The following is a 27166-nucleotide window of genomic DNA, read 5'->3' as shown; positions in this document are numbered from 1 at the left end:
GTGGGTTAACTGCCTTGACGGTAGACAGTCATTGTAAATAAGAATTTGTTTTTTAACTGACTTGCATAGTTCAAATAAAGGTTACATTTAAAAACGACAAATGTTTACCTTGTCAGCTCGGGGATTCGATCCAGCAACCTTTTGGTTACCGGCCCAACGCTCTAAACACTTCGCGTTTGACAATTTATAGTGAAGTATATTAGTCATACCCATAATTATTTCAAAATATAAACAATACATTCATATTCATACATATTAATAATTACATTCATATTCACAACTCGGGAACTCGGAACTAGTGGTGCTTTCACGACAACTGGGAACTCGGACAAATACGAGGTCAAATCATGACGTCAGTGATTTTCAGGTCGGACAGTCGGAGCACTGGAAAGAGGCCTAAATTCCCGAGCTGGAATTCCGAGTTGGATGACCGTTCAAAACGATTTCTCAGTCGCAGCTCGTTTTTTCCCCCGACTTCTCAGTTGTCTTGAACGCTCTGGTGTCGGAAGTCGGAGAACGCGGCATAGGATATCTCCGACCCCCGACTTCAGTGCGTTCAAGACAACTGTGAACTCGGTGAAAAAACGAGCTCGATTTGAAAAATCGTTTTTAACGGTCATCCAACTCGGAATTACAAGTCGGAAACTCGTGCTTCATCCATTGTATGCCAGCAGGTCAAACGAACGACTAAAATAAACAAGTCACTCTGAGAAACAAATCATGGCTCTCGAGTCAACTGCACATCATGGTTGATGCATGCAAATTCTCCAGCAGAATGCAGCCCGCATCGCGATGACTCCGCCACGTTATCTGCCCAGGCGTTGCTGACGCCTGCCAGATCTTACAACACTTGGATGGTTGATGCAAACAACTTCTGAGCAGGGGAACACAACCAACATCTCGACCGACCTTGACACACATGGCGAGCCAATCAATCAAGTGCACCTGATGTGTTGATTTACCGTTAATTTTTCTGATCTGTCGGTGTCACTCTTCTAATCTTAAAGTAATTTCAAATGGCTGGGGACATAGCAGAAGCAATTGTAAGTAACATTTGGCATTGTCAATAAATGCTCTAGATAAACAAGCAGTGCTCATGGTAGTCTGATTAATCAGGCTGTAATACACTTAATTCGGTATATACAGCCTGAGACGTGTGCAAAATTGTGTAAATGTTCCTTACAAGCCAGAATGATTAAATTAAATGTAAACTTCCTATACAGGTTGTCTGTGCGGTTTGTCCTTCTGCAGGAAAGTATTATTTACCAGACTTTTTAGAGAGATGTAGGTATATGGTTAGGTAACAAGGTAAAATTAGTTTTATATTGGATTCTCTCGTCAATATCTATTGAACCAAGCATGCCTAGACAATGGAAATAGTATATTCTGAATCAAGGGAGGATGGAGAACAATCCACACCTTAATTTTTTTATTGAAATCTGAATATCGAATGTAAAATGAGTTCTCAGCCAAACATAACCGTATGCCTACATATGGTCTTAAATTTAGAGCAGCAGAAGGACAAAACCCACAGACGTGTAGAGTACATTTTAAATGTAATTGTATTCAACATTCTGACTTGTAAGAAACATTTACAAGATTTGGGGATTTTCAGGCTGTATATATCAATGAATTGTGTATTACAGCCTGATTAATCAGACTACGTTCGTGGAAACACGTGAAAATTATTTAGATTAATATGAAGTGGGGTTAGCAAGTCACATTTCAGAGTTTCCTAGTTCCGACTACTACGTGAATGTGGCAAGAGGCCTGAGTTCCCCACTTGGAATTCCGAGTTAGATGACCGTTAAATGATTTTTCCCAGTCTAAGCTCCTTATTTTTGTAATTTTTTGATGGGGGAGTTCCCACAGTTGTCTTGAACACTCAGAAGTTGGTGTTTCTGAGTTCTAACTAATTTTGAACAAGGCATTTGGCTGCTTGATTGACAACTAGTCAACAAACACACCCTGCTGTGATACTGACGTTAATAGAGTACAATTTGGTGCGCTGTTCTGCAGTGTTCATTTAAGAGTCACCTTGCAATCAGTAGAATCAGTTTCATTTAGTGCCTCTGTCTCTCCTGTAGAGGTTGTTGGCGCATCTCCGTGTCACAGAGCTACGTTCTCTAATGGCTGCCATGGGCCAGACCAAGAGTGGTCTGAAGTCCAATCTGCTAGTGAGGGCTGTGGGGGTTATACAGACCCAGTGCAATCCCCACCTGCTCACAGTCGTGCGCCAGCTCTACCAGGAACGCTACTCCGACCAGATAGTTCCTGGCAGCAGACAGGTGAGTCAGACATGGAATTTTCCCCCAATATAGATCAGGAATTCCTGTTTTTCTCTCACCTTAGGAGAAACGGGAATAATGCTGTTTTATAGTCTGCCTGTCTCAAAATTGTGTTGCTGGCAGTGTAATGATTTTATATTTTCTGACAATCTCATGCCAACTAGACGACTCTTGGAAGCCCCCAGGAGGAGCAGACTGTGGCGCCGGCAGTGGAGCCATCACACAACCCCACACAGCACATAAACAATCTGACACACAACCCCACACAGCACATAAACAATCTGACACACAACCCCACACAGCGCACAAACAATCTGACGCACAACCCCACACGGCACATAAACAATCTGACACGCGACCACACACAGCACATAAGCAAGACACACGACCCTAGGTTGTTCCAGATGGTACCCCTTCCCTTTTACCAAGCCCTGGGGACAGTCCTACCCCCCACACAACTGGGTAGGTTGACCTTATTGTTTCCTTTGTGAAACTTGAATATTTATCTCTTAATCTTGGGGCTGGATTGAGGTTTGTCATTGTTTGACATGACAGTTTCTCTTCTCCAACTGATGTTGTCTGTGGGAGAATCTAAATTGCATACTTCTCGCCTCTTCTCTCCTCGCCTTCTCCAATGGGTTTTGAGAAAGTCCGAGACTTTTTCACATCCAATGGGTTTTGCGATGGAGGCGAGGAGTATGCAATTGAGGTTCTCCCTGTGTGTCCATCCAGTGGGCTCTTTCTTTTCCGACATGCAAAACCAGGAGTTCATCCTCATGCTGACGCCAAAGCAAGTGGAGCAGAACAGAAACTGCAAGTCAGCACATTTTCTTACTACACAGGGTGCATTTGTAAATTCACTCTGGAGTCCCACGGTGCGCTCAGTGCTCTGGACATTCGTAAATTCAGAACTTTGTCAGATTGTCTGTTAATAATTTCCGAGCGCTTTCTGAGCGCACACTGTACACTCTGGCCGAGGAGTAGGGTTGATTCGTGCGTTCTGACAACGGCAGTCAAGCACCCAAGCTACCTGACTAAAGTTGGCTCGCTTGCTTGCTTCTTCCAGACACAAATGAGAGAACATCTGACTCTGACCATTTTACTCTCCCTAGCAGAGCTGGTTAGGCTGTTTTCATGTTATCCAGAGCGTTGGTGACTGTAACTGTGCTGCTGGCAACAATTTAATGATGCTTTTTTACCAAAGTTTACTGACACGGCAATATTCAACGAGTATAGAGTGTTCGTAAATGAATCAGTTATCCTGCGCTCTGGCACACTCAGACGAGAGTAGATAGCCAGAGGGAATTTACGAATGCACCCACAGAATTCACTCAAACTCACCATAATATTGTTTATGTTTACAAAACTACTACCAGCACACTCATTCTGAGATCTGCGTATGTATCCACAGGGAGCTGCGACCAGGTGTGCCGAGTGTCCAGGTGGTTCTCAGGTGAGTAGGATGGAGCCTGTAGGAGCCTGCCGGTCATCACTAGAAAGGACTGGACTACGACATTCTCTAACCACTAACCAAGAGCTTATGTACCTGCTCATCAGTTCTAACGATGTCGCCACTTCTGTCCGTTATGCCAAAGGCTGGCCGACTGACCTCTGACCTCTTTCAGATTCTGCTTCACAGAGAGTCTTGGGTACGAGGAGGATCAATACCCACCATGCCTGTCCATCAAAGTTAATCAGAAATGCATACCCTTACCGGTAAGCACCAGAAGCTGTTAAATGTTGAACTGAGAATGTTGTGGTCTCTTCACCAATCATTCTTCACTGTCCTTCCGATGCGCTGGGACAGGAACTTCACAGACACTGTACACCCATCAACATAACCCCAGCAGTTTCTCCCGGCCTCCTCCCCTCATTTCATTTATATGTCTGGTGGAAGAGATGTTGCAAAGTAAGTAGTCTTCCCTTTTAATCTTTACTTTCATTATTATTTTAAGGATTTTGTTTTCAATTCTGTATTCTATGCATAAGGAGTGTAGTCTTGAAAATGCCTAGGCAAGATCTAGCGTGTGTGTGTTTATGTAGAGGTACTCTGTGGCTGTGTACCTGGTGAAGGTGCTGTCCCCCTCAGACCTCCTCAGTCAACTGAAGAGCCAATCAGTGGAGAGTCTGACATTCTGCAGACAGCGCAGTGAGTATGGCAACACACACAGAAGCGCACACACTATTTTTGCCTTTATTGCACACAAATACAGTGCAAAAAGACCACTGGCATATTGTGTATTAGCACCCAGCTTGAGTTGATGCTCTCTGGTATTTGTAGTCCAGGAGAAGCTGCTTTTCGACCCAGAATGTGAGGTGACCACAACAGGACTACAAGTGTCCCTTATATGTCCGGTAAGAGTTTGCCACTTATCCCTCAGCTGCAAAGGGCAACAATTCCTTCAGCAGACTGAAACATAAATTGAACTGACTGACAGGAAGTTGATTATGACTGTCCAATCCATTTAATGCATTAAATGTATCGATCTATAGACAAAGGGGTGCACTTTTTGTCCTTATTCACTAATCAATTTATCATCAAGCCTTTGATTAGTGGAATCAGGTGTGTAGTGCTAGGGCAATAACAAAAATGTGCACCCCTTTGGGTACCTAGGAACAGAATTACGAAACACTGATCTAATGGTCAAGGTTAGGCTTGGGGTTGGATAATCTGATCCTGCAGTAGGTTGGGGTTGGATAATCTGATCCTGCAGTAGATTGGTGTTGGGGTTGGATAATCTGATCCTGCAGTAGGTTGGGGTTGGATAATCTGATCCTGCAGTAGGTTGGGGTTGGATAATCTGATCCTGCAGTAGGTTGGGGTTGGATAATCTGATCCTGCAGTAGATTGGTGTTGGGGTTGGATCATCTGATCCTGCAGTAGATTGGTGTTGGGGTTGGATCATCTGATCCTGCAGTAGATTGGTGTTGGGGTTGGATCATCTGATCCTGCAGTAGATTGGTGTTGGGGTTGGATCATCTGATCCTGCAGTAGATTGGTGTTGGGGTTGGATCATCTGATCCTGCAGTAGATAGGTGTTGGGGTTGGATCATTTGATCCTGCAGTAGATTGGTGTTGGGGTTGGATCATTTGATCCTGCAGTAGATTGGTGTTGGGGTTGGATCATTTGATCCTGCAGTAGATTGGTGTTGGATCATCTGATCCTGCAGTAGATTGGGGTTGGATCATCTGATCCTGCAGTAGATTGGGGTTGGATCATCTGATCCTGCAGTAGATTGGTGTTGGATCATCTGATCCTGCAGTAGATTGGGGTTGGAACATCTGATCCTGCACAAGATTGGGGTTGGATCATCTGATCCTGCACAAGATTGGGGTTGGATCATCTGATCCTGCACAAGATTGGGGTTGGATCATCTAATCCTGCACAAGATTGGGGTTGGATCATCTAATCCTGCACAAGATTGGGGTTGGATCATCTGATCCTGCACAAGATTGGGGTTGGATCATCTGATCCTGCACAAGATTGGGGTTGGATCATCTGATCCTGCACAAGATTGGGGTTGGATCATCTGATCCTGCACAAGATTGGGGTTGGATCATCTGATCCTGCACAAGATTGGGGTTGGATCATCTGATCCTGCAGTAGATTGGGGTTGGATCATCTGATCCTGCGGTAGATTGGGGTTGGATCATCTGATCCTGCGGTAGATTGGGGTTGGATCATCTGATCCTGCGGTAGATTGGTGTTGGGGTTGGATCATTTGATCCTGCAGTAGATTGGTGTTGGGGTTGGATCATTTGATCCTGCAGTAGATTGGTGTTGGGGTTGGATCATCTGATCCTGCAGTAGATTGGTGTTGGGGTTGGATCATCTGATCCTGCAGTAGATTGGGGTTGGATCATCTGATCCTGCAGTAGATTGGGGTTGGATCATCTGATCCTGCAGTAGATTGGGGTTGGATCATCTGATCCTGCAGTAGATTGGTGTTGGATCATCTGATCCTGCACAAGATTGGGGTTGGATCATCTGATCCTGCACAAGATTGGGGTTGGATCATCTGATCCTGCACAAGATTGGGGTTGGATCATCTGATCCTGCACAAGATTGGGGTTGGATCATCTAATCCTGCACAAGATTGGGGTTGGATCATCTGATCCTGCACAAGATTGGGGTTGGATCATCTGATCCTGCACAAGATTGGGGTTGGATCATCTGATCCTGCACAAGATTGGGGTTGGATCATCTGATCCTGCACAAGATTGGGGTTGGATCATCTGATCCTGCACAAGATTGGGGTTGGATCATCTGATCCTGCACAAGATTGGGGTTGGATCATCTGATCCTGCACAAGATTGGGGTTGGATCATCTGATCCTGCACAAGATTGGGGTTGGATCATCTGATCCTGCACAAGATTGGGGTTGGATCATCTGATCCTGCACAAGATTGGGGTTGGATCATCTGATCCTGCACAAGATTGGGGTTGGATCATCTGATCCTGCACAAGATTGGGGTTGGATCATCTGATCCTGCGGTAGATTGGTGTTGGGGTTGGATCATTTGATCCTGCGGTAGATTGGTGTTGGGGTTGGATCATTTGATCCTGCGGTAGATTGGTGTTGGGGTTGGATCATCTGATCCTGCGGTAGATTGGTGTTGGGGTTGGATCATCTGATCCTGCGGTAGATTGGGGTTGGATCATCTGATCCTGCGGTAGATTGGGGTTGGATCATCTGATCCTGCGGTAGATTGGGGTTGGATCATCTGATCCTGCAGTAGATTGGTGTTGGATCATCTGATCCTGCACAAGATTGGGGTTGGATCATCTGATCCTGCACAAGATTGGGGTTGGATCATCTGATCCTGCACAAGATTGGGGTTGGATCATCTGATCCTGCACAAGATTGGGGTTGGATCATCTGATCCTGCACAAGATTGGGGTTGGATCATCTGATCCTGCACAAGATTGGGGTTGGATCATCTGATCCTGCACAAGATTGGGGTTGGATCATCTGATCCTGCACAAGATTGGGGTTGGATCATCTGATCCTGCACAAGATTGGGGTTGGATCATCTGATCCTGCACAAGATTGGGGTTGGATCATCTGATCCTGCACAAGATTGGGGTTGGATCATCTGATCCTGCACAAGATTGGGGTTGGATCATCTGATCCTGCACAAGATTGGGGTTGGATCATCTGATCCTGTGGTAGATTGGGGTTGGATCATCTGATCCTGCGGTAGATTGGGGTTGGATCATCTGATCCTGCGGTAGATTGGGGTTGGATCATCTGATCCTGCGGTAGATTGGGGTTGGATCATCTGATCCTGCGGTAGATTGGGGTTGGATCATCTGATCCTGCGGTAGATTGGGGTTGGATCATCTGATCCTGCGGTAGATTGGGGTTGGATCATCTGATCCTGCGGTAGATTGGGGTTGGATCATCTGATCCTGCGGTAGATTGGGGTTGGATCATCTGATCCTGCGGTAGATTGGGGTTGGATCATCTGATCCTGCGGTAGATTGGGGTTGGATCATCTGATCCTGCGGTAGATTGGGGTTGGATCATCTGATCCTGCGGTAGATTGGGGTTGGATCATCTGATCCTGCGGTAGATTGGGGTTGGATCATCTGATCCTGCGGTAGATTGGGGTTGGATCATCTGATCCTGCGGTAGATTGGGGTTGGATCATCTGATCCTGCGGTAGATTGGGGTTGGATCATATGATCCTGCGGTAGATTGGGGTTGGATCATCTGATCCTGCGGTAGATTAGTGTTTGGTTTGGGGTTGGTTCATCTGATAGTGCAGTACATCGGTGTTCAGGGTCATTTTCAACCATGAGCCACATTCTATAGGCAAAAGTTGTGGAACACTGCAGATAGAAATGTCATGAATAGAGCTGACATGGTTGTTTATTGTACGTGTCAGAGGTATGTGTGTTCTACACACCGTATTTCTATCTGAAGGTTCCACAAAGTTCTGCCCAGGGGTGTATTCATTCCGCCGATTCTGTTGCAAAACGTTTCTTAAACAGAAGCAAACGAAACCTACCTACATTTGTCCAATATAAACTTTTGTTTTAGTTTTGCAACTGTTTGGTAGAATGAATACACCTCTGTTCTCCTCTGTCTACAAGCTGGGGAAGATGCGTCTGTCAGTGCCCTGCAGGGGGCGTAAGTGCGCACACCTCCAGTGCTTCGACGGGATGCTCTACCTGCAGATGAATGAGAAGAGGCCCACCTGGACCTGCCCAGTGTGTCACGAGCCAGTTCCGTACAGCCAGCTAACTATCGATGGGTAATTGTGTATCATATATTTAAATACCGGCACCCTGCCCTTTGGCATCTCTGTATGACTCTCTGGTCTCTATGGTGATTGATGTAATCTGTGGTTTCATTATCATAGCATTATTATTGTATTGACAGAACAAAGTAAACTGTATGCGCCTCTCACTAGCTGCACCCACAGACAGTCAATTATTGGATATGATTAACTAAACTCAATGCAATGCCAATTTTCCACGGGTCCATGGCACTTGTTGGTTTCCATGTTAAATTAAAATATTTGATAGGCCGACCATGAACCCATGTTACCCACAATTTTTAAGGATGCACATGGCGGTATACACCACTCCAGTTTGAGTACAAATCCCAGCCCCACCGCTATTCTGCAGCTCCCTCCCTTTCATACAAAACAGTGAAATCTATAGTTGCCTTCCCACGGTCACGGAAAACGTGCTTCTTTTGAGCCTAAAATGTAGAAATCTGTCAAATTGTAGGATGCAAATCCGCCGCCAGTTGTGGTACACTGTATTATAATGGCCTGTAGATACTCTTGTGAACGGAGACTTGGCCAAAAGTCGGCATCACCTACATTTATGATAATGAAGTGTGGTGTTCTGCTACAGTTGAGGTCGGAAGTTTTCATACATCTTAGCAAAATACATTTAAACTCAGTTTTTCCTGAAATTCCTGACATTTAATCCCAGTAAGAATTCCCTGTCTTAGGTCAGTCAGGATCACCACTTTCTTTTAAGAATGTGAAATGTCAGAATAATAGTAGAGAATTATTTCAGCTTTAATTTCTTTCATCACATTCCCAGTAGGTCAGAAGTTTACATACACTCAATTAGTATTTGGTAGCATTGCCTTTAAATTGTTTAACTTGGGTCAAATGTTTCGGGTAGCCTTCCACAAGTTTCCGAAAAGAAATTGGGTGAATTTTGGCCCATTCCTCCTGACAGAGCTGGTGAAACAGAGTCAGGTTTGTAGGCCTCCTTGCTCGTGCACACTTTTTCAGTTCTGGCCACATTTTCTGTAGGATTTGAGGTCAGGGCTTTGTGATGGCCACTCCAATACCTTGACTTTGTTGTCCTTAAGCCATTTTGCCACAACTTTGGAAGTATGCTTGGGGTCATTATCCATTTGGAAGACCCATTTGTGACCAAGCTTTAACTTCCTGACTGATGTCTTAAGATGTTGCTTCAATATATCCACATATATATCCACACCATTCCTCATGAAGCCATCTATTTTGTGAAGTTCACCAGTCCCTCTTGCAGCAAAGCACCCCCACAACATGATGTTGCCACCCCTGTAATTTACGGTTGGGATGGTGTTCTTTGGCTTGCAAGCCTCCCCCTTTTTCCTCCAAACCTTATGATGGTCATTTTGGCCAAACAGTTAAATTTTTGTTTCATAAAACGAGAGGACATTTCTCCAAACAGTACGATCTTTGTCCCCATTGATTTGCACTTTTCGCACCAAAGTATGTTAATCTCTAAGAGACACAACACGTCTCCTTCCTGAGCGGTATGGCGGCCGCGTGGTCCCATGGTTTTATACCTGCATACTATTGTTTGTACAGATGAACGTGGTACCTATAGGCGTTTGGAAATTTCTCCCAAGGATGAACCAGACTTGTGGAGGTCTACAGTTTTATTTCTGAGGTCTTGGCTTATTTTCTTTAGATTTACCATGATGTCAAGCAAAGAGGCACTGAGTTTGAAGGTAGGCCTTGAAATACATCTACAGGTACACCTCCAATTGATTCATTATGTCAATTAGCCTAACCGAAGCTTCTAAAGTCATAAAAAAAAATAAAAAAATACAAGCTGTTTAAAGGCACAATCAACTTAGTGTACAGTCATGGCCAAAAGTTTTGAGAATGACACAAATATTAATTTTCACAAAGCCTGCTGCCTCAGTTTGCATGATGGCAATTTGCATATACTCCAGAATGTTATGAAGAGTGATCAGATGAATTGCAATTAATTGCAAAGTCCCTCTTTGCCATGCAAATGAACTGAATCCCCCAAAAACATTTCCACTGCAGTTCAGCCCTGCCACAAAAGGACCAGCTGACATCATGTCAGTGATTCTCTCGTTAACACAGGTGTAAGTGTTGACAAGGCTGGAGATCATTCTGTCATGCTGATTGAGTTCGAATAACAGACTGGAAGCTTCAAAAGGAGGGTGGTGCTTGGAATCATTGTTCTTCCTCTGTCATCCATGGTTACCTGCAAGGAAACACGTGCCGTCATCATTGCTTTGCACAAAAAGGGCTTCACAGGCAAGGATATTGCTGCCAGTAAGATTGCACCTAAATCAACCATTTATCGGATCATCAAGAACTTCAAGGAGAGAGGTTCAATTGTTGTGAAGAAGGCTTCAGGGCGCCCAAGAAAGTCCAGAGAGCGCCAGGACGGTCTCCTAAAGTTGAATCAGCTGCGGGATCAGGGCACCACCAGTACAGAGCTTGCTCAGGAATGGCAGCAGGCAGGTGTGAGTGCATCTGCACGCGCAGTGAGGTGAAGACTTTTGGAGGATGGCCTGGTGTCAAGAAGGACAGCAAAGAAGACACTTCTATCCAGGAAAAACATCAGGGACAGACTATCTGCAAAAGGTACAGGGATTGGACTGCTGAGGACTGGGGTAAAGTCATTTTCTCTGATGAATCCCCTTTCCGATTGTTTGGGGCATCCGGAAAAAAGCTTGTCCGGAGAAGACGAGGTGAGCGCTACCATCAGTCCTGTGTCATGCCAACAGTAAAGCATCCTGAGACCATTCATGTGTGGGGTTGCTTCTCAGCCAAGGGAGTGGGCTCACTCACAATTTTGCCTAAGAACACAGCCATGAATAAAGAATGGTACCAACACATCCTCCGAGAGCAACTTCTCCCAACCATCGAGGAACAGTTTGGTGATGAACAATGCCTTTTCCAGTATGATGGAGCAGCTTGCCATAAGGCAAAAGTGATAACTAATTGGCTCGGGGAACCAAACGTCGATAATTTGGGTCCATGGCCAGGAAACTCCCCAGACCTTAATCCCATTGAGAACTTGTGGTCAATCCTCAAGAGGCGGGTGGACAAACAAAAACCTACAAATTCTGACAAACTCCAAGCATTGATTATGCAAGAATGGGCTGCCATCAGTCAGGATGTGGCCCAGAAGTTAATTGACAGCATGCCAGGGCGGATTGCAGAGGTCTTGAAAAAGAAGAGTCAACACTGCAAATATTGACTCTTTGCATCAACTTCATGTAATTGTCAATAGAATCCTTTAACACTTATGAAATGCTTGTAATTATACTTCAGTATTCCATAGTAACATCTGACAAATATCTAAAGACACTGAAGCAGCAAACTTTGTGAAAATTAATATTTGTGTCATTCTCAACTTTTGGCCACGACTGTAGGTAAACTTCTGACCCATTGTGATAGTGAAATAATCTGTCTGCAAACAATTGTTGGAAAAATTACTTGTCATGCACAAAGTAGATGTCCTAACCGACTTGCCAAAACTATAGTTTGTTAACAAGAAATTTGTGGAGTGGTTGAAAAACTATTTTTAATGACTCCAACCTAAGTGTATGTAAACTCCCAACTTTAACTGTATATGCAGGCTACTGACAGTGATCCTGGCGTTGGAGGGCTTTCAGGACAATACAGAGGTAGAATACCTGGCTGACGGCTCTTGGAGGTTTGTTATAGATGGCGTGAGCAGGACAACACAGCCATCGGCACCGTTGGAGAAGATGGGTGAGACTATGAACAGAGATCACAGATTCAGAGTTGCGATAATAGCTGTCTCAACTCGGTTTTGCATCAATCAGTCACCGATGTGAAAGGGACACTTAGGAGGAAATTTGAGTTAGCGCTTGGATCTCAATTCAGAGTACGGGCGTGGGTTAGCAGTGCTTTCACCCTCATCTCTCTCCAACAGAGGCCTGTAGTGCTAGTAGTGTGACTGCAACCACCAGAGCCGTGTCAAAGGAAGTCGTCACTGTGGACCTTACGCAGGAGTCATCTGAGGACGAGGCTGATGAGGTCACAAAGGTGCGCCATAACGATGACCTCCCCGACAGGAACGGGTTTCATGAAGTTGCTCAAGGTTCTGTATGGTCATCAATGATAAATCCATCACAGAGATTAACAGTACAACACATGTCGGCGCAGAGGTAAAATGTGTATGTTTGTTTACAGTTAACCTGGACACAGACCTTTCAGGTCCAGTGGTCAGAAAAAAATAAATAGCCTAAGAGGCAATGGTTACTGAGCAGTCCCAAGAGTCTAGAAACTTAACTCACAATTATTGAGCATGGTTACATGCACACAATACTACGATTATTGGGGATAGCTAGATTTGATATAATAGTTTGTTTTAAAACGTTTAGGCCTACATGCTTTGCAAGAAGAACGATTTCCCTAATAATCCTGTGTAGATTGACACATCTGAAATCGGGTAACCACAGTAACCTTGTTTTTTGTGAAGCCTATTTGATGCTGAGGTTCGGACATACAGTATAAAGTGTGTATGTGAAAACTATTTCTAAGATTAATATTTTCAGTTTTTCCGAACTCACTTCACTCGCGCATTAGAGGAAGGGTTGCACTACTGGTGCTGGCACATGCACAGATCAGATGCGTTGCTGGAATGCCAATTAAATTGTTTACAAGTCCTAATAATTCCAAAGATTGCTCTAAAAATCAGGTGTTTTATTCGGTGTAAGCTTACTTCAATTTTGACCTGAAGCCATTTTTAAGATGAGCAGAGTAATGTTTTTACATGACTATTTCCATACATTGCCTACTGTCATAATCTGTTTAATATCTAATTGTTGTGCATGTAAATGTACTCATGTTAATGTATTTAATGCTTTTTTGTAATACCAATTTCTAATAAAAATGATTTTCACCCTCCTAAAACACATGTTTTGAGTCAAGTTCAAGATATTGTGGAGGAGTATAATAAGAATAAAATTGGTAGATGGATAGGCCTAGATCAGGAGTTCTCAAACTTTAATGGAAAAGGACCCCCTGGGCGAGGACCCCGTGGGCGAGATCCCCTGGGCGAGCTGCCAATATGCTAGGCAATGACTACCACTGCTGTAGGCTAGTGAGACGGGCAAAGGCTATATTTGCATATTGATGGCAAAATATGATTGTTATTGCGGGTGCATAGGAAAGACAGAAATAGTAATAAAAATGTTACCCTAACACATGTTGTGTAGGTATAATAAAATAATTATAATTTAATTTAGTGTAAAATGACATTTTTATTTCACCTTTATTTAACCAGGTAGGCTAGTTGAGAACAAGTTCTCATTTACAACTGCGACCTGGCCAAGATAAAGCATAGCAGTGTGAACAGACAACAACACAGTTACACATGGAGTAAACAATAAACAAGTCAATAACACAGTAGGAAAAATAGTCTATATACATTGTGTGCAAAAGGCATGAGGAGGTAGGCAATAAATAGGCCATAGGAGCGAATAATTACAATTTAGCAGATTAACACTGGAGTGATAAATCATCAGATGATCGTGTGCAAAAGAGCAGAAAAGTAAATAAATAAAAACAGTATGGGGATGAGGTAGGTAGACTATGTACAGCTGCAGCGATCGGTTAGCTGCTCAGATAGCAGATGTTTATAGTTGGTGAGGGAAATAAGTCTCCAACTTCAGCGATTATTTATTTTATTTTTTTTAAATTTTAAAAAAATTATTAATTTTTTTTTTTATATATATATTATTTTTTTTATTATTATTATATATTTTTTTGCAATTCGTTCCAGTCACAGACAGCAGAGAACTGGAAGGAAAGGCGGCCAAATGAGGTGTTGGCTTTGGGGATGATCAGTGAGATATACCTGCTGGAGCGCGTGCTACGGGTGGGTGTTGTTATCGTGAACTGAGATAAGGCGGAGCTTTACCTAGCATAGACTTATAGATGACCTGGAGCCAGTGGGTCTGGCGACGAATATGTAGCGAGGGCCACCCGACTAGAGCATACAGGTCGCAGTTATGGGTGGTTTAAGGTGTTTTAGTAGCAAAACGGATGGCACTATGATAAACTGCATCTAGTTTGCTGAGTATTGGAAGCTATTTTGTAGATGACATCGCCGAAGTCGAGGATCGGTAGGATAGTCAGTTTTACTAGGGTAAGTTTGGCGGCGTGAGTGAAGGAGGCTTTGTTGGGAAATAGAAAGCCGATTCTAGATTTGATTTTGGATTGGAGATATTTAATATGAGTCTGGAAGGAGAGTTTACAGTCTAGCCAGACACCTAGGTATTTATAGATGTCCACATATTCTAGGTCGGAACCTTCCAGGGTGGTGATGCTAGTCGGGCGGGTGCAGGCAGGCAGCGAACGGTTGAAAAGCATGCATTTGGTTTTACTAGCGTTTAAGAGCAGTTGGAGGCCACGGAAGGAGTGTTGTATGGCATTGAAGCTCATTTGGAGGTTAGATAGCACAGTGTCCAAGGAAGGGCCAGAAGTATACAGAATGGTGTCGTCTGCGTAGAGGTGGATCAGGGAATCGCCCGCAGCAAGAGCAACATCATTGATATATACAGAGAAAGAGTCGGCCCGAGAATTGAACCCTGTGGTACCCCCATAGAGACTGCCAGAGGACCAGACAACATGCCCTCCGATTTGACACACTGAACTCTGTCTGCAAAGTAGTTGGTGAACCAGGCAAGGCAGTCATCAGGAAAAACGAGGCTACTGAGTCTGCCGATAAGAATATGGTGATTGACAGAGTCAAAAGCCTTGGACAGATCGATGAAGACGGCTGCACAGTACTGTCTTTTATCGATGGCGGGTAAATGGGTAAACGGGTAAAATGGGTAAACTTCTGTTGGAGAACCCCTGGCCTAGGTTGATAAGTACTTCAGGATACATAATGGAATTCTGTTGAAATTTGGAGACTTTACCACTGTGGCTTTACACAGGCAGTACAATTCTGATCTTTTTTTTCACTAACTCGATTTGCGGTGGCAAAAAATAGAGATTCCTGCGCATGTGCGGGATTTCTTTTTACGTAGCTCGGTGCTCCGCAGGCGCTTTGATCAGCACTGAATTACTTTGTCTGGGCTGCATTCCAAACACGTAAAAGACACACCCTCAACCCTCAAATTAAGTAGACACCGGCATTATGACCTATGATGAGTTGACACTTACAGGGCAAGGGGCAACGGAATAAATAGTTAATTTTGAATGTGTCACTCGTTCGCCCCATGGTTGTGTTCTCAGTCATCATGGAACCACCGGTAGCAGTGTGCTTTATATGCGCTACAGTCAATTATAATTTAATATCTTGGCTAGAAGACAACTCATCCGCAGACATCGATTGCTATCCATCTGACGATATCAGGTACATCGAAAATTAGTGTATAAGTGTGATGTTAGGGAAAGTTGTATGTGCTAGCTAACGTTTCCAAAAGCTAACCAAACATAATTACTTTTATGATACGCGTTTGCCTTCGTGCATTAGTAGCACATTTTCTAACTTATTTACATCCATTTTTATTTACACTTGTATGTTGACTTCTCCATATTGATGTTGATTTAAAGTTTTGTCTGACTTTTTTCTTAGCGGATGTACAATCATCACAAATTGATGTATGGGGCGTTTTCAAGCCCCGGAGTGAATAGAGTTGTACACACAAACTCAGAGGGAGGGCTGAGGGTCTTACGTTGCCAACTTCCCTTGCTTGGCTAATTGTTTGGACCGATGGCAAAGATGGCTGTGGGGATTCCCCCAAGGGCATAAGGTGAGGGTAAGTGGAGGAGGGTGTGTCTTTGATGTGTTTGAAACGCAGCCCTGGTGTAGCCTACACACTTCATGTTGTACACAAAGGACATGTTCGAAGTACTCAGTAGGCCATTAACCATAAGCGTGATTTCAAGTTATTATTTTTTTCAGGAGGGGAGTCAAGCTACATGCAACTATTTAAGCTACTGGTTGTACCCAAAATACATGAAGAAAAAAAATCTGACAAATGGGAAACGGATCAATCAATGCCACCCGGAACCATCAAGCTGAATAAAAATGTTAATTGCTTGTTTGTTTTTTTTATTCCTTTTTTGTTGTTGCATATAAACCAAAAAAATGACTTGATATTTAGATTTTCATAAGTGGGTGGATTAAATGTGGAACGCTTCTCATTGGCCAAATGCACAGCCAACCCTTCCTATCCCTTTAAAATAGGAGTTCAACCTTATAACTATATTGTGTTAATCTACTAAGAAATTTAGAAATATCACTTTCTATTTTAGATTTAAAGGGGCAATCTGCAGTAAAAGCGCCCACCCTGCAACAAAGCTGTTTCGGTAAACCATGACTCAACAAAATTATAGTTTTCACCATGTTTTGAGGCTATACAATGTTTACAATTACATTGTTTACAAACCAAGGAGTAAAACAAGCCTATATTTTGGGCTCTGATGAGACAGTTCAACTTAGCTCATGAGGCATTTATAAGTTATGGGAGCCATACTGGTGAACATAAGTCCATTTAAAATCTTTGATTTCTTGCATGCGACAGAACGCTAAATTGTAGCTTGTCCTATCAGATAGCATAGGGCTTAAGCGTACCATTTTATCTTCAACAGGTTGCACTGATTGAGAGTTGCAGTCAGAAGTTTACATAAACTTGTTTTAATGACTCCAACCTGTGTTTCAACCACTTCACAACTTTTTTGTTAACAAACTAAAGTTTTGGCAAGTCATTTAGGACATCTACTTTGTACTTGACAAGTAATTTTTCCAACAATTGTTTACAGATTATTTCACTTAAAATTCACTGTATCACAATTCCAGTGGGTCAGAAGTTTACATACACTAAGTTGACTGTGCCTTTAAACAGCTTGGAAAATTTCAGAAAATGATGTCATGGCTTTAGAAGCTTCTGATAGGCTAATTGACATCATTTGAGTCAATTGGAGGATTTATTTCAAGGCCTACCTTCAAAATCAGTGCCTCTTTGCTTGACATCATGTGGAGATCAGCCAAGACCTCAGGAAAATAAATTGTAGACCTCCACAAGTCTGGTTCATCCCTGGGAGCAATTTCCAAATGCCTGAAGGTACCACGTTCATCTGTACAAACAATAGTACACAAGTATAAATACCATGGGGCCATGCAGCCGTCATACCGCTCAGGAAGGAGACACACTTTGGTGCGAAAAGTGATAATCAACCCCAGAACAACAGCAAAGGACCTTGTGAAGATGCTGGAGGAAACGGGTACAAAAGTATCTATATCCACAGTAAAATGAGGCCCATATTGACATAACCTGAAGGCCGCTCAGCATGGAAGAAGCCACTGCTCCAAAACCACCTTAAAAAAGACAGACTACGGTTTGCAACTGCACATGGAGACAAAGATAGTACTTTTTGGAGAAATGTCCTCTGGTCTGATGAAACGGAAATAGAACTGCTTGGCCATAATGACCATCGCTATGTATGGATGAAAAAGGGGGAGGCTTGCAAGCCAAAGAACACCATCCCAACCGTAAATTACGGGGGTGGCAACATCATGTTGTGGGGGTGCTTTGCTGCAAGAGGGACTGGTGAACTTCACAAAATAAATGGCTTCATGAGGAATGATGTGGATATACATGTGGATATATGGAAGAAACACCTCAAGACATCAGTCAGGAAGTTAAAGCTTGGTCGCAAATGGGTCTTCCAAATGGCCTGGGCATAGTACTATCACAGCAACCACTCTAGTTGTTAATGATCTTGTCAATGCCTTGGATGCTAAAAAATGCTGTGCTGCCTTGTTCATTGACCTGTCAAAGCCGTTCGACATTGTTGATCATTCTGTTTTGCTGAAGATTCTGTTTTGCTAAAGAAGTTATCAAAAATAGGCCTGGGATATACAGCCTGTTTACGGTTTCAGAATTATCTTAGTGACAGCACTCAGGCCATCTTGACAAAGGTTAAATCTGAATTTCTTGAGATTGAAAAAGGTGTTCCTCGGTTCGATTTTGGGTGCATTATTGTTCACCTTGTATGTTAATGACATAGGAAACACTTAATAGTTGTAACATTCATCTCTATGCAGATGACACAGTTTTGTGGTCCTGTGCCACCTCAGTGCAGGAGGCCATTCGTGAACTTCAGCATGACTTTGATTAAATTCAGAAATCACTTACAGATCTTAAATTAGTGTTAAATACAAGTAAAACCAAGCTCATGCTGTTCTCTGGGTCACAAAATGTTGACCCTGAGGACCTGCATATAAATCCCTACGTGTCTGGATTGATGACAAGTTGTCCTTAGTAACGCATATAGAAAATCTGACTAAGAAGCTAAGATCCAAGAGTTTTTTTATATCAAAATAAGTCATGCCTCAGTATTGAAATTCGGAGAAAGATTGTTCAAAACACGCTTCTCCCTGTATTGGATGTTGGGGATATTGTTTACATGCATGAGTCAACCTGTTTTGAAACCCTTGGACGCAGTCTACCATTCCGCAATACGTTTTATCACGGGGGACAATTTTATGACTCATCGCAGTCTGTATAAAAATGTAGGATGGACCTCTCTGACTGTAAGAAAAGAGCTGCGTTCTCTTTTATTTATTTACAAAGGAATCTTACAGAAACTCCCTTCATATGTAACTTCATTAATTGAGTTAAGAATCGCAAGTTACCAAACCCATTCTCAGGAATGGATAACACTAGAGATCCTTTCAATTTCTTCAGATTTGGGAAAACCTGCGTTTTGTTTTTTTTTGGCCCTAATTTGTGGAACAATCTGCAGAGTTCACAGCAGTTACATGTGCTGGTGCCACTCAGGCAGTTTACATTATTGATTGCGTACCTCTATGTAATTGAATGTTATTGCTTTTATTAAATGTTTATTTTGTTGTGTGCTAAATTATATTGTTTTATACACATACAATACCGTTCAAAAGTTTGATCATATCAAATGTTATTAGTCACATGCGCCGAATACAACAGGTGTAGACCTTTCGGGTGAAATGCTTACTTACGAGCCCTTAACCAACAATGCAGTTGAAAAAAAATAATACAGATAAGAATAAGAGATACAAATAATTAAAGAGCAGCAGTAAAATAACATTAGGGAGACTATATACTATATGACTAGATGTTTAGGAGTCTTATAGCTTGGGGGTAGAAGCTGTTGAGGCCTCTTGGACCTAGACTTGGCGCTCCGGTACCGCTTGACGTGCGGTAGCAGAGAGAACAGTCTATGACTAGGGTGGCTGGAGTCTTCGACAATTTTTAGGGCCTTCCTCTGACACCGCCTGGTATAGAGGTCCTGGTTGGCAGGAAGCTTGGCCCCAGTGATGTACTGGGCCGTTCGCACTACCTTCTGTAGTGTCTTGCGTTCGGGGGCCGGGTAGTAGTAGTATATCCCTCCCGTCCGACTAATTGAAGAACTCTTCATCTAGTTTGAGTGAGCAATCGCAGTTCTGATGTCCAGAAGCTCTTTTCAGTCATAAGAGATGGTAGCAGCAACATTATGTACAATAACAAGTTACGAACAGCGCGAAAACCTGGCAAAATAGCATGTTTGGTTAAGAGCCGATAATACGGCAGCCCTCCCCTCCTGCGCCATCGTTCTAATGAAAGACTATGACGAGGTGATATCATTCCTGTGAGAGTTCGATCCATTCCAAAAAACAGCATTTGTCTTCCTGAGCGTGAGCAATATTCCAAATGGCTGTCTCGGAATGTCCATTGTCTTTCTCGGCGATATACCAGACACCGCTGCAAACTATCACGCACCAACTCGAGTGAGAATGGAGACCCGAACATGGGAATATCTTTTAAGGAAGAGAGTAGACTGGTGGGTTCCAATGTGTTCCCGATACAAGGGGATCAACAACATTGTGGCGACCACATTTGGATTTGGGAACGAGTCATGGGGATGTCTCGACGGATGGTACTTCAGCAATGAGAAATACACGTCAACTATAGTGTTTGACTTGTGTTTAACTTTTTTTTATCCAGGCATAGAGGTCTGGGCTCTAAAGGCACAGCTAGAGGTTTATAGCCTAATCCCAGGTTTAATTTATCCAAATTGTCCCCTCACCACAGTGGGAGTGGTTGTGTGATAATGCATGAAAGGTCCCGTTCTCCACCTTGATCTTCTTCCTATGAGTTCTGGTCAGATCGTTCATTAGTAGCCAGCTCTCTGACAGGTATCCATTCACGTTTGGATTCACGTCTGACAGGTATCCATTCAATCCATTCACGTTTGGATCAGATTATGCCTTCTCTTAACTCCGTGTGGATAGTCTCTCTGCCAAGACGGGTTGCTGTGAGGTCTATGAGAGGTTTATTGCAAGCAGGAACAGTCATCTAGGCTTTTTTATGTGTAGGTTAATAGGAAGGTATATCTGATATCACGATATGCCCTGCTCATATCGATATCAAATTATCAATATTGATGCACACCACTAAAAGTTAGAGTAGATTCCCAAAGCCTAATCACAGAAATGTTGTTTTGTTCAGAAATATTCACTAGAATGGGAATCCCTATTCAAGTCGATGAACGTCTTCTGATTCTATATCTATGCTTGTGTTTATTATCTGTGTGTCCTGCAGGTTTGGGAGAAAGCCAGTGTTTTCAGTACAATGGCTGTTCAGACAATTGTTGCACTAATCCAATCTACCTCAGTCAGCAGGCCCACGTACTGTGTGCTTAACTGTCTGAGGGGCTTGGGCCTGACATCCAATTGCATTTCATCACTAGTATTGGGTGAGAGAAGTGTTGTATGTGGCACAAGGCCAGGGTACTGGCATACATCCCATTTACATTCATCATATTCCTACCCAACCTCTTTGAATGTTCCACTTATAAACTGTGGGCTACATAAGAGTACATTGTCTGCCAATAAATGTTGTGTGAATATTATTTGTGCCAACAATTATTTTGTTCTTAAATAGGCTACACAGGAGAGGGGCAAAGAAGTCCGAGTATCAAACATAGAATGTTAATATACCCCAAACAGTCTTCTCTGATCCTGAAAGCTTTGTGGTGGTGAATCTTGTGGCAAGAAGTCATATAATAATAATAATAATAGCTATAGGCTATAAGGTCCCAAACTTTTTTCCTGGTTGGGAGAAACTAACTTCAGGTTAGGTTCCCCTAACATATGGCGTTGCACAATATTTGCAGCCTGCGAACTGCATCAGTTTAGTTCTTTGTTATTTTACGTACACAAATTCCTGCTATGTAAATGGATGTATTAAGGACACTTCCTGTCCCCAGCTGAATGTGGAGGCCAGTGACTTCCTGAAGGACCTGCAATTAAAGTTAACAAATGTAATGGACAACCTTAGTGTTCGTGTGGAATCATTTATTTGAAACATAGTGCTTTCAGGGTCGTATTCATTAGAACAACCAACGGAAAATGTTTTGGAACTCCCTCTTTTAATCAGTTTTCTTCTGCTTGGTGCATAATGAATACAATCCAGAGTTGTGGGTTTTGATGGTTGTCTGTGTGTCTGTCTATATACAGTGCCTTCGGAAATTATTCAGACCCCTTAACTTTTTCCACATTTTGTTACGTTACAGCCTTATTCTAAAATGTATTAAATAAATAAAAATCCTCAACAATCTACACACAATACCCGTAATGACAAAGCAAAAACAGGGTTTTAGAATGTTTGCTAATTTATTACAAATTAAAAAACAGATACCTTATTTACATAAGTATTCAGACCCTTTGCTATGAGACTGAAATTTAGCTCAGGTGCATCCTGTTTCCATTGATCATCCTTGAGATGTTTCTACAACTTGATTGGAGCCACTTGTCGTAAATTCAATTGATTGGACAGGATTTGGAAAGGCACACACTTGTCTATATAAGGTCCCACAGTTGACACTGCATGTCAGAGCAAAAACCAAGCCGTGAGGTCGGTAGAGCTCCGAGACAGGATTGTGTTGAGGCACAGATCTTGGGAAGGGTACCTAAAAATGTCTGCAGCATTGAAGATGCCCAAGAACACAGTGGCCTCCATCATTCTTAAATCGAAGAAGTTTGGAACCACAAAGACGGGCCAAACTGAGCAATCAGGGGAGAAGGGGCTTGGTCAGGGAGGTGACCAAGAACCCGATGGTCACTGACAGAGCTCTAGAGTTCCTATGTGGAGATGGGAGAACCTTCCAGAAGGACAACCATTTCTGCAGCACTCCAACAATCAGGCCTTTATGGTAGAGTGGCCAGACGGAAGCCACTCCTCAGTAAAAGACACATGACAGCCCGCTTGGAGTTTGCCAAAAGGCACCTAAAGACTCTCAGATCATGAGAAACAAGATTCTCTGATCTGATGAAACCAAGTTTGAATGCCAAGCATCACATCTGGAGGAAACCTGGCACCATCCCTGTGGTGAAGCATGGTGGTGGCAGCATCATTCTGTGGGGAGGTTTTTCAACTGCAGGGACTGGGAGACAAATCTGGATCAAGGCAAAATGAACGTAGCAAAGTAGAGAGAGGTCCTTGATGAAAACCTGCTCCAGAGCACTCAGGGCCTCAGACTGGGGCGAAGGTTCACCTTCCAACAGGACAACGACCCTAAGCACACAGCCAAGACAATGCAGGAGTGGCTTTGGGACGAGTCTCTGAATGTCCTTGAGTGGCCCAGCCAGAGCCCGGAATTGAACCCGATCTCTGGAGAGACCTGAAAATAGCTGTAGCAGCAACGCTCCCCATCCAACTTGTTAGAGCTTGAGAGGATCTGCAGAGGGGAATGGGAGAAACTCCCCAAATACAGGTGTGGCAAGCTTGTAGCATCATACCCAAGAAGACTTGAGGCAGTAATCACTGCCAAAGTTGTTTCAACAAAGTACTGAGTTAAATGGTTTGAATACTTATTTTAATGTGATGTTTTTATTTATTTATAAATTAGCAAAAATGTCCCCCAAAAAGTTTTTGCTTTGTCATTATGGGGTATTGTGTGTGGATTGATGAAGAAAAAAAACAATTCAATAAATTTTAGAATAAGGCTGTAACCTAACAACCTAACCAGAGAATCTTGTTAATCATGGTTTGAGAGTCTTTTGGTGCCTTTCGGCAAGCTCCAAGCGTGCTGTCATGTGCCTTTTACTGAGAAGTGGCTTCCGTCTGACCACTCTACCATAAAGGCCTGATTGGTGGAATGCTGCAGAGATGGTTGTCCTTCTGGAAGGTTCTACCATCTTCACAGAGGAACTCTAGAGCTCTGTCAGTGACCATCATGTTCTTGGTCACCTCCCTGACCAAGGCCCTTCTCCCCTGATTGCTCAGTTTGGCCAGGTGGCCAGTCTTTGTGGTTCCAAACTTCTTCTATTTAAGAATGATGGAAGCCATTGTGTTCTTGGGGACCTTCAATGCTGCAGACATTTTTTGGTACCCTGTCCCAGATCTGGATAAAGTAATCCTTCTGACCCCCCCCCCCCCTTAAAAGATTTAGATGCACTGTTTGTAAAGTGGCTGTTCCACTGGATGTCATAAGGTGAACGCACCAATTTGTAAGTCGCTCTGGATAAGAGCGTCTGCTAAATGACTTAAATGTAAATGTAAATCTGTGCCTCAACACAATCCTGTCTCGGAGCTCTACAGAAAATTATTTCGCCCTCACGGCATGGTTTTTGCTCTGATATGCACTGTCAACTGTGGGACCTTCAATAGACAGGTGTAGCCTTTCCAAATCATGTCCAATCAATTGAATTTACCACAGGTGGCTCCAATCAAGTTGTAGAAACATCTCAAGGATGATCAATGGAAACAGGATGCACCTGAGCTAAATTTGAGTCTCCTAGCACTGGGTCTGAATAGTTATGTAAATAAGGTATTTCTGTTTTTAAATTCGTAATAAATTAGCAAAAATGTCTTAACCTGTTTTTGCTTTGTCATTGTAGGGTATTGTGTGTAGATTGCTGAGGAATTTGTTTTATTTAATCCATTTTAAAATAAGGCTGTAATGTAACAAAATGTGGGAAAAGTCAACTGTTCTGAATACTTTCCGAAGGCACTGTTCATTTTATAAGAATCAATTACTACAGTGGTCAAACCGTGTGGCTGAAACATTCATATACTTATAATGTAGTCTATTATATGGGGCTGATGGGATTCTTGTCAGAATGCACTCTAAATCCAAACAGTAAGCCAGGAGAGTGAAACGGGTAAAAAGGTTATTCTTGTCCAGGCAAGAAATGAAGTATGACTGTCATGGCAACACCTTGAACAAATGGCACAGGACAGAACAGGTTGGATGCGGTTCTGCAAAGAATGCCCAAGTAAATCAGTAAGTTGTCAGCCTATCAGTAGGGTGACCCAAGTCTGGTAGCACCTCCTACTAGCTTGTCTCTGCAGTTTTATGCTATTTATGTGTGATACATAACTGCAGAAAAATGTGTTTAAAAAAATCGGCATGTGTTCATTCAATATGATAATAAGTATTCTAATAATTTGTTTGCTTTAGCTTTCATCAATATGCACATTTTTATCTTTTTAAACTAAGGCCCATTTGTACTTTTACCTAAACTGTACACTGCCACTAGAGGTGAATGAAAGCCTGCTTGTGTGACTGACTAAATTACTCTTCTGCCTCCCCCACCTTTTCCACCAGCCCTTGGTCTTGATGGAAAATATCTAATTTAGATTTCATGGGAGAGTTCCCTGGTGAAACTCCATCCTAATAATTGCCTTTAAAAGCAGTTTACATAGCAAACTTTTACATCCTTAGGACTATGATACCACCAAAGATGTATTTAAACCCTGGATGACTGATGCTATGTATTGGTGATTGGTCGGCCATATTGGCACTCCCCACTAGGAGCAGTCCTGGTTAAACAGTACAAATATGGCCTACGAAGATCGATCAAGATGGCAAGACAAAGTTGAGGAGCAATTCAGCAGGTCAGACATAAGGCTTAAGTGGCAGGGGCTTCTAACAACCACAACCATTTCAAAAAGAAAGCCAGTCATGTCACAGACACCAACGTCACCCTACCGGATGAGCTAAACACCTTTTTCTCACACTTCGAGCATAATGACTCTGACGAGGAGAACCCCTGAGGACAATGAGGGCTAAGGACTAACATTCTCCAGAGAGGATGTGTGCAAGTCATGCAAGCATGTTAACTCTCGCAAGGCTGCCGGCCCCAACAGCATCCCTAACCACGCCCTCAGAACATGTGCAAACCAGCTATCTGTAGAGTTTTCGGAAATGTGCAATCTCTCTGTACCTCAGGCCATTATCCCCATCTGCTTCAAGATGTCCACTATCATCCCCGTGCCCAAGAAGGGGAAAGTAACTGAGCTGAATGACTACCGACCCTTAGCACTCATCATAAAGTGCTTCAAGAGGCTAGTCAAAGATCGATAACATCACCTCCTCCCTCCTCGACACACTCAACCCTCTCCATTTCGCCTACCCCTCGACAGATCCACAGACGACGCAATTCCGCTGCACATTCCCCTTACCAACCTGAACAAAAGGAATGCATATGTGAGGATACTGTTAATTGACTACAGCTTAGCCTTCGATACCATAGTGCCCTCTAAGCTCACCACGAAGCTCACAGCCCTGGGACTGAACTCCTCCATATGCAACTGGGTCCTGGACTTCCTGACGGGCCATCCCCAGTTGGTGAAGGTTGTTAACATTACCTCCCCAACACTGATTCTCAACACGGGGCCCCACAAGGGTACGTTTTCAGTCCCCTCCTGTACTCCCTGTATACCCACGACTGGCCTCACACAGTTCCAACTCCATTATCAAGTTCGCTGACGACATGACAATAGTAGGTCTGATTACCTACAAGACGGCTTACAGAGAGGAGGTAGGCACTCTGATGGCATGGTGCCAGGTAAACAACCTGTCCCTCAAAGTCAGCAAAACAAAGGAGCTGATTTTGGACTTCAGGGGGGACCAGGCTGGGCCCCATCCTCGTCAACGGGACCGCTGTGGAGATGGTCAAAAATATCAAGTTCCTTGGCATAGACATCTCAGAGAAGCTGAAATGGTCAAAACACACAGACATTGTGGTGAAGAAGGCAGAACAGCAACTCTTCAACCTCAGGAGGCTGTAGAAATTCGGCTTGTCCCTGAAGGGTTCCCACTGCTCCCTCAACAGACATTTAGCCTGCACTCACCCTCCAATTGACATTTATAATTGTTACAGTTGTATATATTATTATTATTATTATTTGTATTATTGTTTCATTCACTTCCCTTTTTGACCTACATTGTTGGAGCTCAGAGCTTAAGAATTTCACTGTACCGTTCAACTACATCTGCGTCCCTGTTCATGTGACTAAAACTCATCTAATCATAGGAATTAATGTTATTCTTCAGTATTTCAATTAAATGTTTTAAGGACAAAATTGTATGTATTTAAGTATTTTTTGTTGTCATAGTGGGGACAGTAACATTAGTAATCTCAAAATTATACTTTAACGAAATAGGCTTTATATATATTTTTATTTTGTATTTGTATGTTTATCTCGAATAATTTAAACGTATGCAATAAGATGTCTAATCGAATAAATGTGGCAAAAACGAATGTAGACATTAATACTAAATATTTTTTACAACGGTGGGGGAGTGCCAAGATGAAGGCACGGTGACTTCAGCACAGCGCCCCCTATCAGTTATC

General features: G+C 43.0%; 1 protein-coding gene across 3 annotated transcripts; it reads left to right on the top strand.

The window, feature by feature from the left end:
- Positions 1-84: 84 nt before the first annotated feature.
- On the top strand, positions 85-16881 carry pias4b (protein inhibitor of activated STAT, 4b). 3 transcript variants are annotated; one of them, XR_008753211.1, is made up of 14 exons: positions 85-1043; positions 2088-2288; positions 2453-2750; positions 3021-3105; positions 3700-3741; positions 3914-4004; positions 4096-4197; positions 4332-4437; positions 4570-4643; positions 8390-8550; positions 12158-12294; positions 12479-12591; positions 16136-16313; positions 16466-16881. XR_008753211.1 is itself a non-coding variant. In XM_055866625.1 (13 exons), exons 1-13 carry the CDS (start codon positions 1017-1019, stop codon positions 16259-16261), a joined length of 1563 nt encoding a protein of 520 aa, XP_055722600.1. In that variant the 5' UTR covers positions 85-1016; the 3' UTR covers positions 16262-16881. The 3 variants fall into 3 exon arrangements, 2 of the variants coding, with proteins under 2 accessions (XP_055722600.1, XP_055722599.1); XM_055866625.1 differs by having other exon boundaries at positions 16136-16881; XM_055866624.1 differs by lacking the exons at positions 16136-16313; positions 16466-16881 and having other exon boundaries at positions 87-1043; positions 12479-14158.
- The last annotated feature ends 10285 nt before the right edge of the window (positions 16882-27166 follow it).

Source organism: Salvelinus fontinalis, chromosome 17 (genome assembly GCF_029448725.1).
Source record: "Salvelinus fontinalis isolate EN_2023a chromosome 17, ASM2944872v1, whole genome shotgun sequence".
NCBI lineage: Eukaryota > Metazoa > Chordata > Actinopteri > Salmoniformes > Salmonidae > Salvelinus > Salvelinus fontinalis.
The sequence above is the reverse complement of the archived record's forward strand: the minus strand, read 5'-3'. Positions and strand labels throughout refer to the sequence as shown.

Coding starts and splice junctions, on each gene's coding strand:
- pias4b (XM_055866625.1), top strand. CDS start 1,017: ATGGCTGGGGACATAGCAGAAGCAATT. Junction 3,106..3,699: donor GAGCAGAACAGAAACTGCAA/GTCAGCACATTT, acceptor ATGTATCCACAG/GGAGCTGCGACCAGGTGTGC. Junction 4,005..4,095: donor AGAAATGCATACCCTTACCG/GTAAGCACCAGA, acceptor GCGCTGGGACAG/GAACTTCACAGACACTGTAC.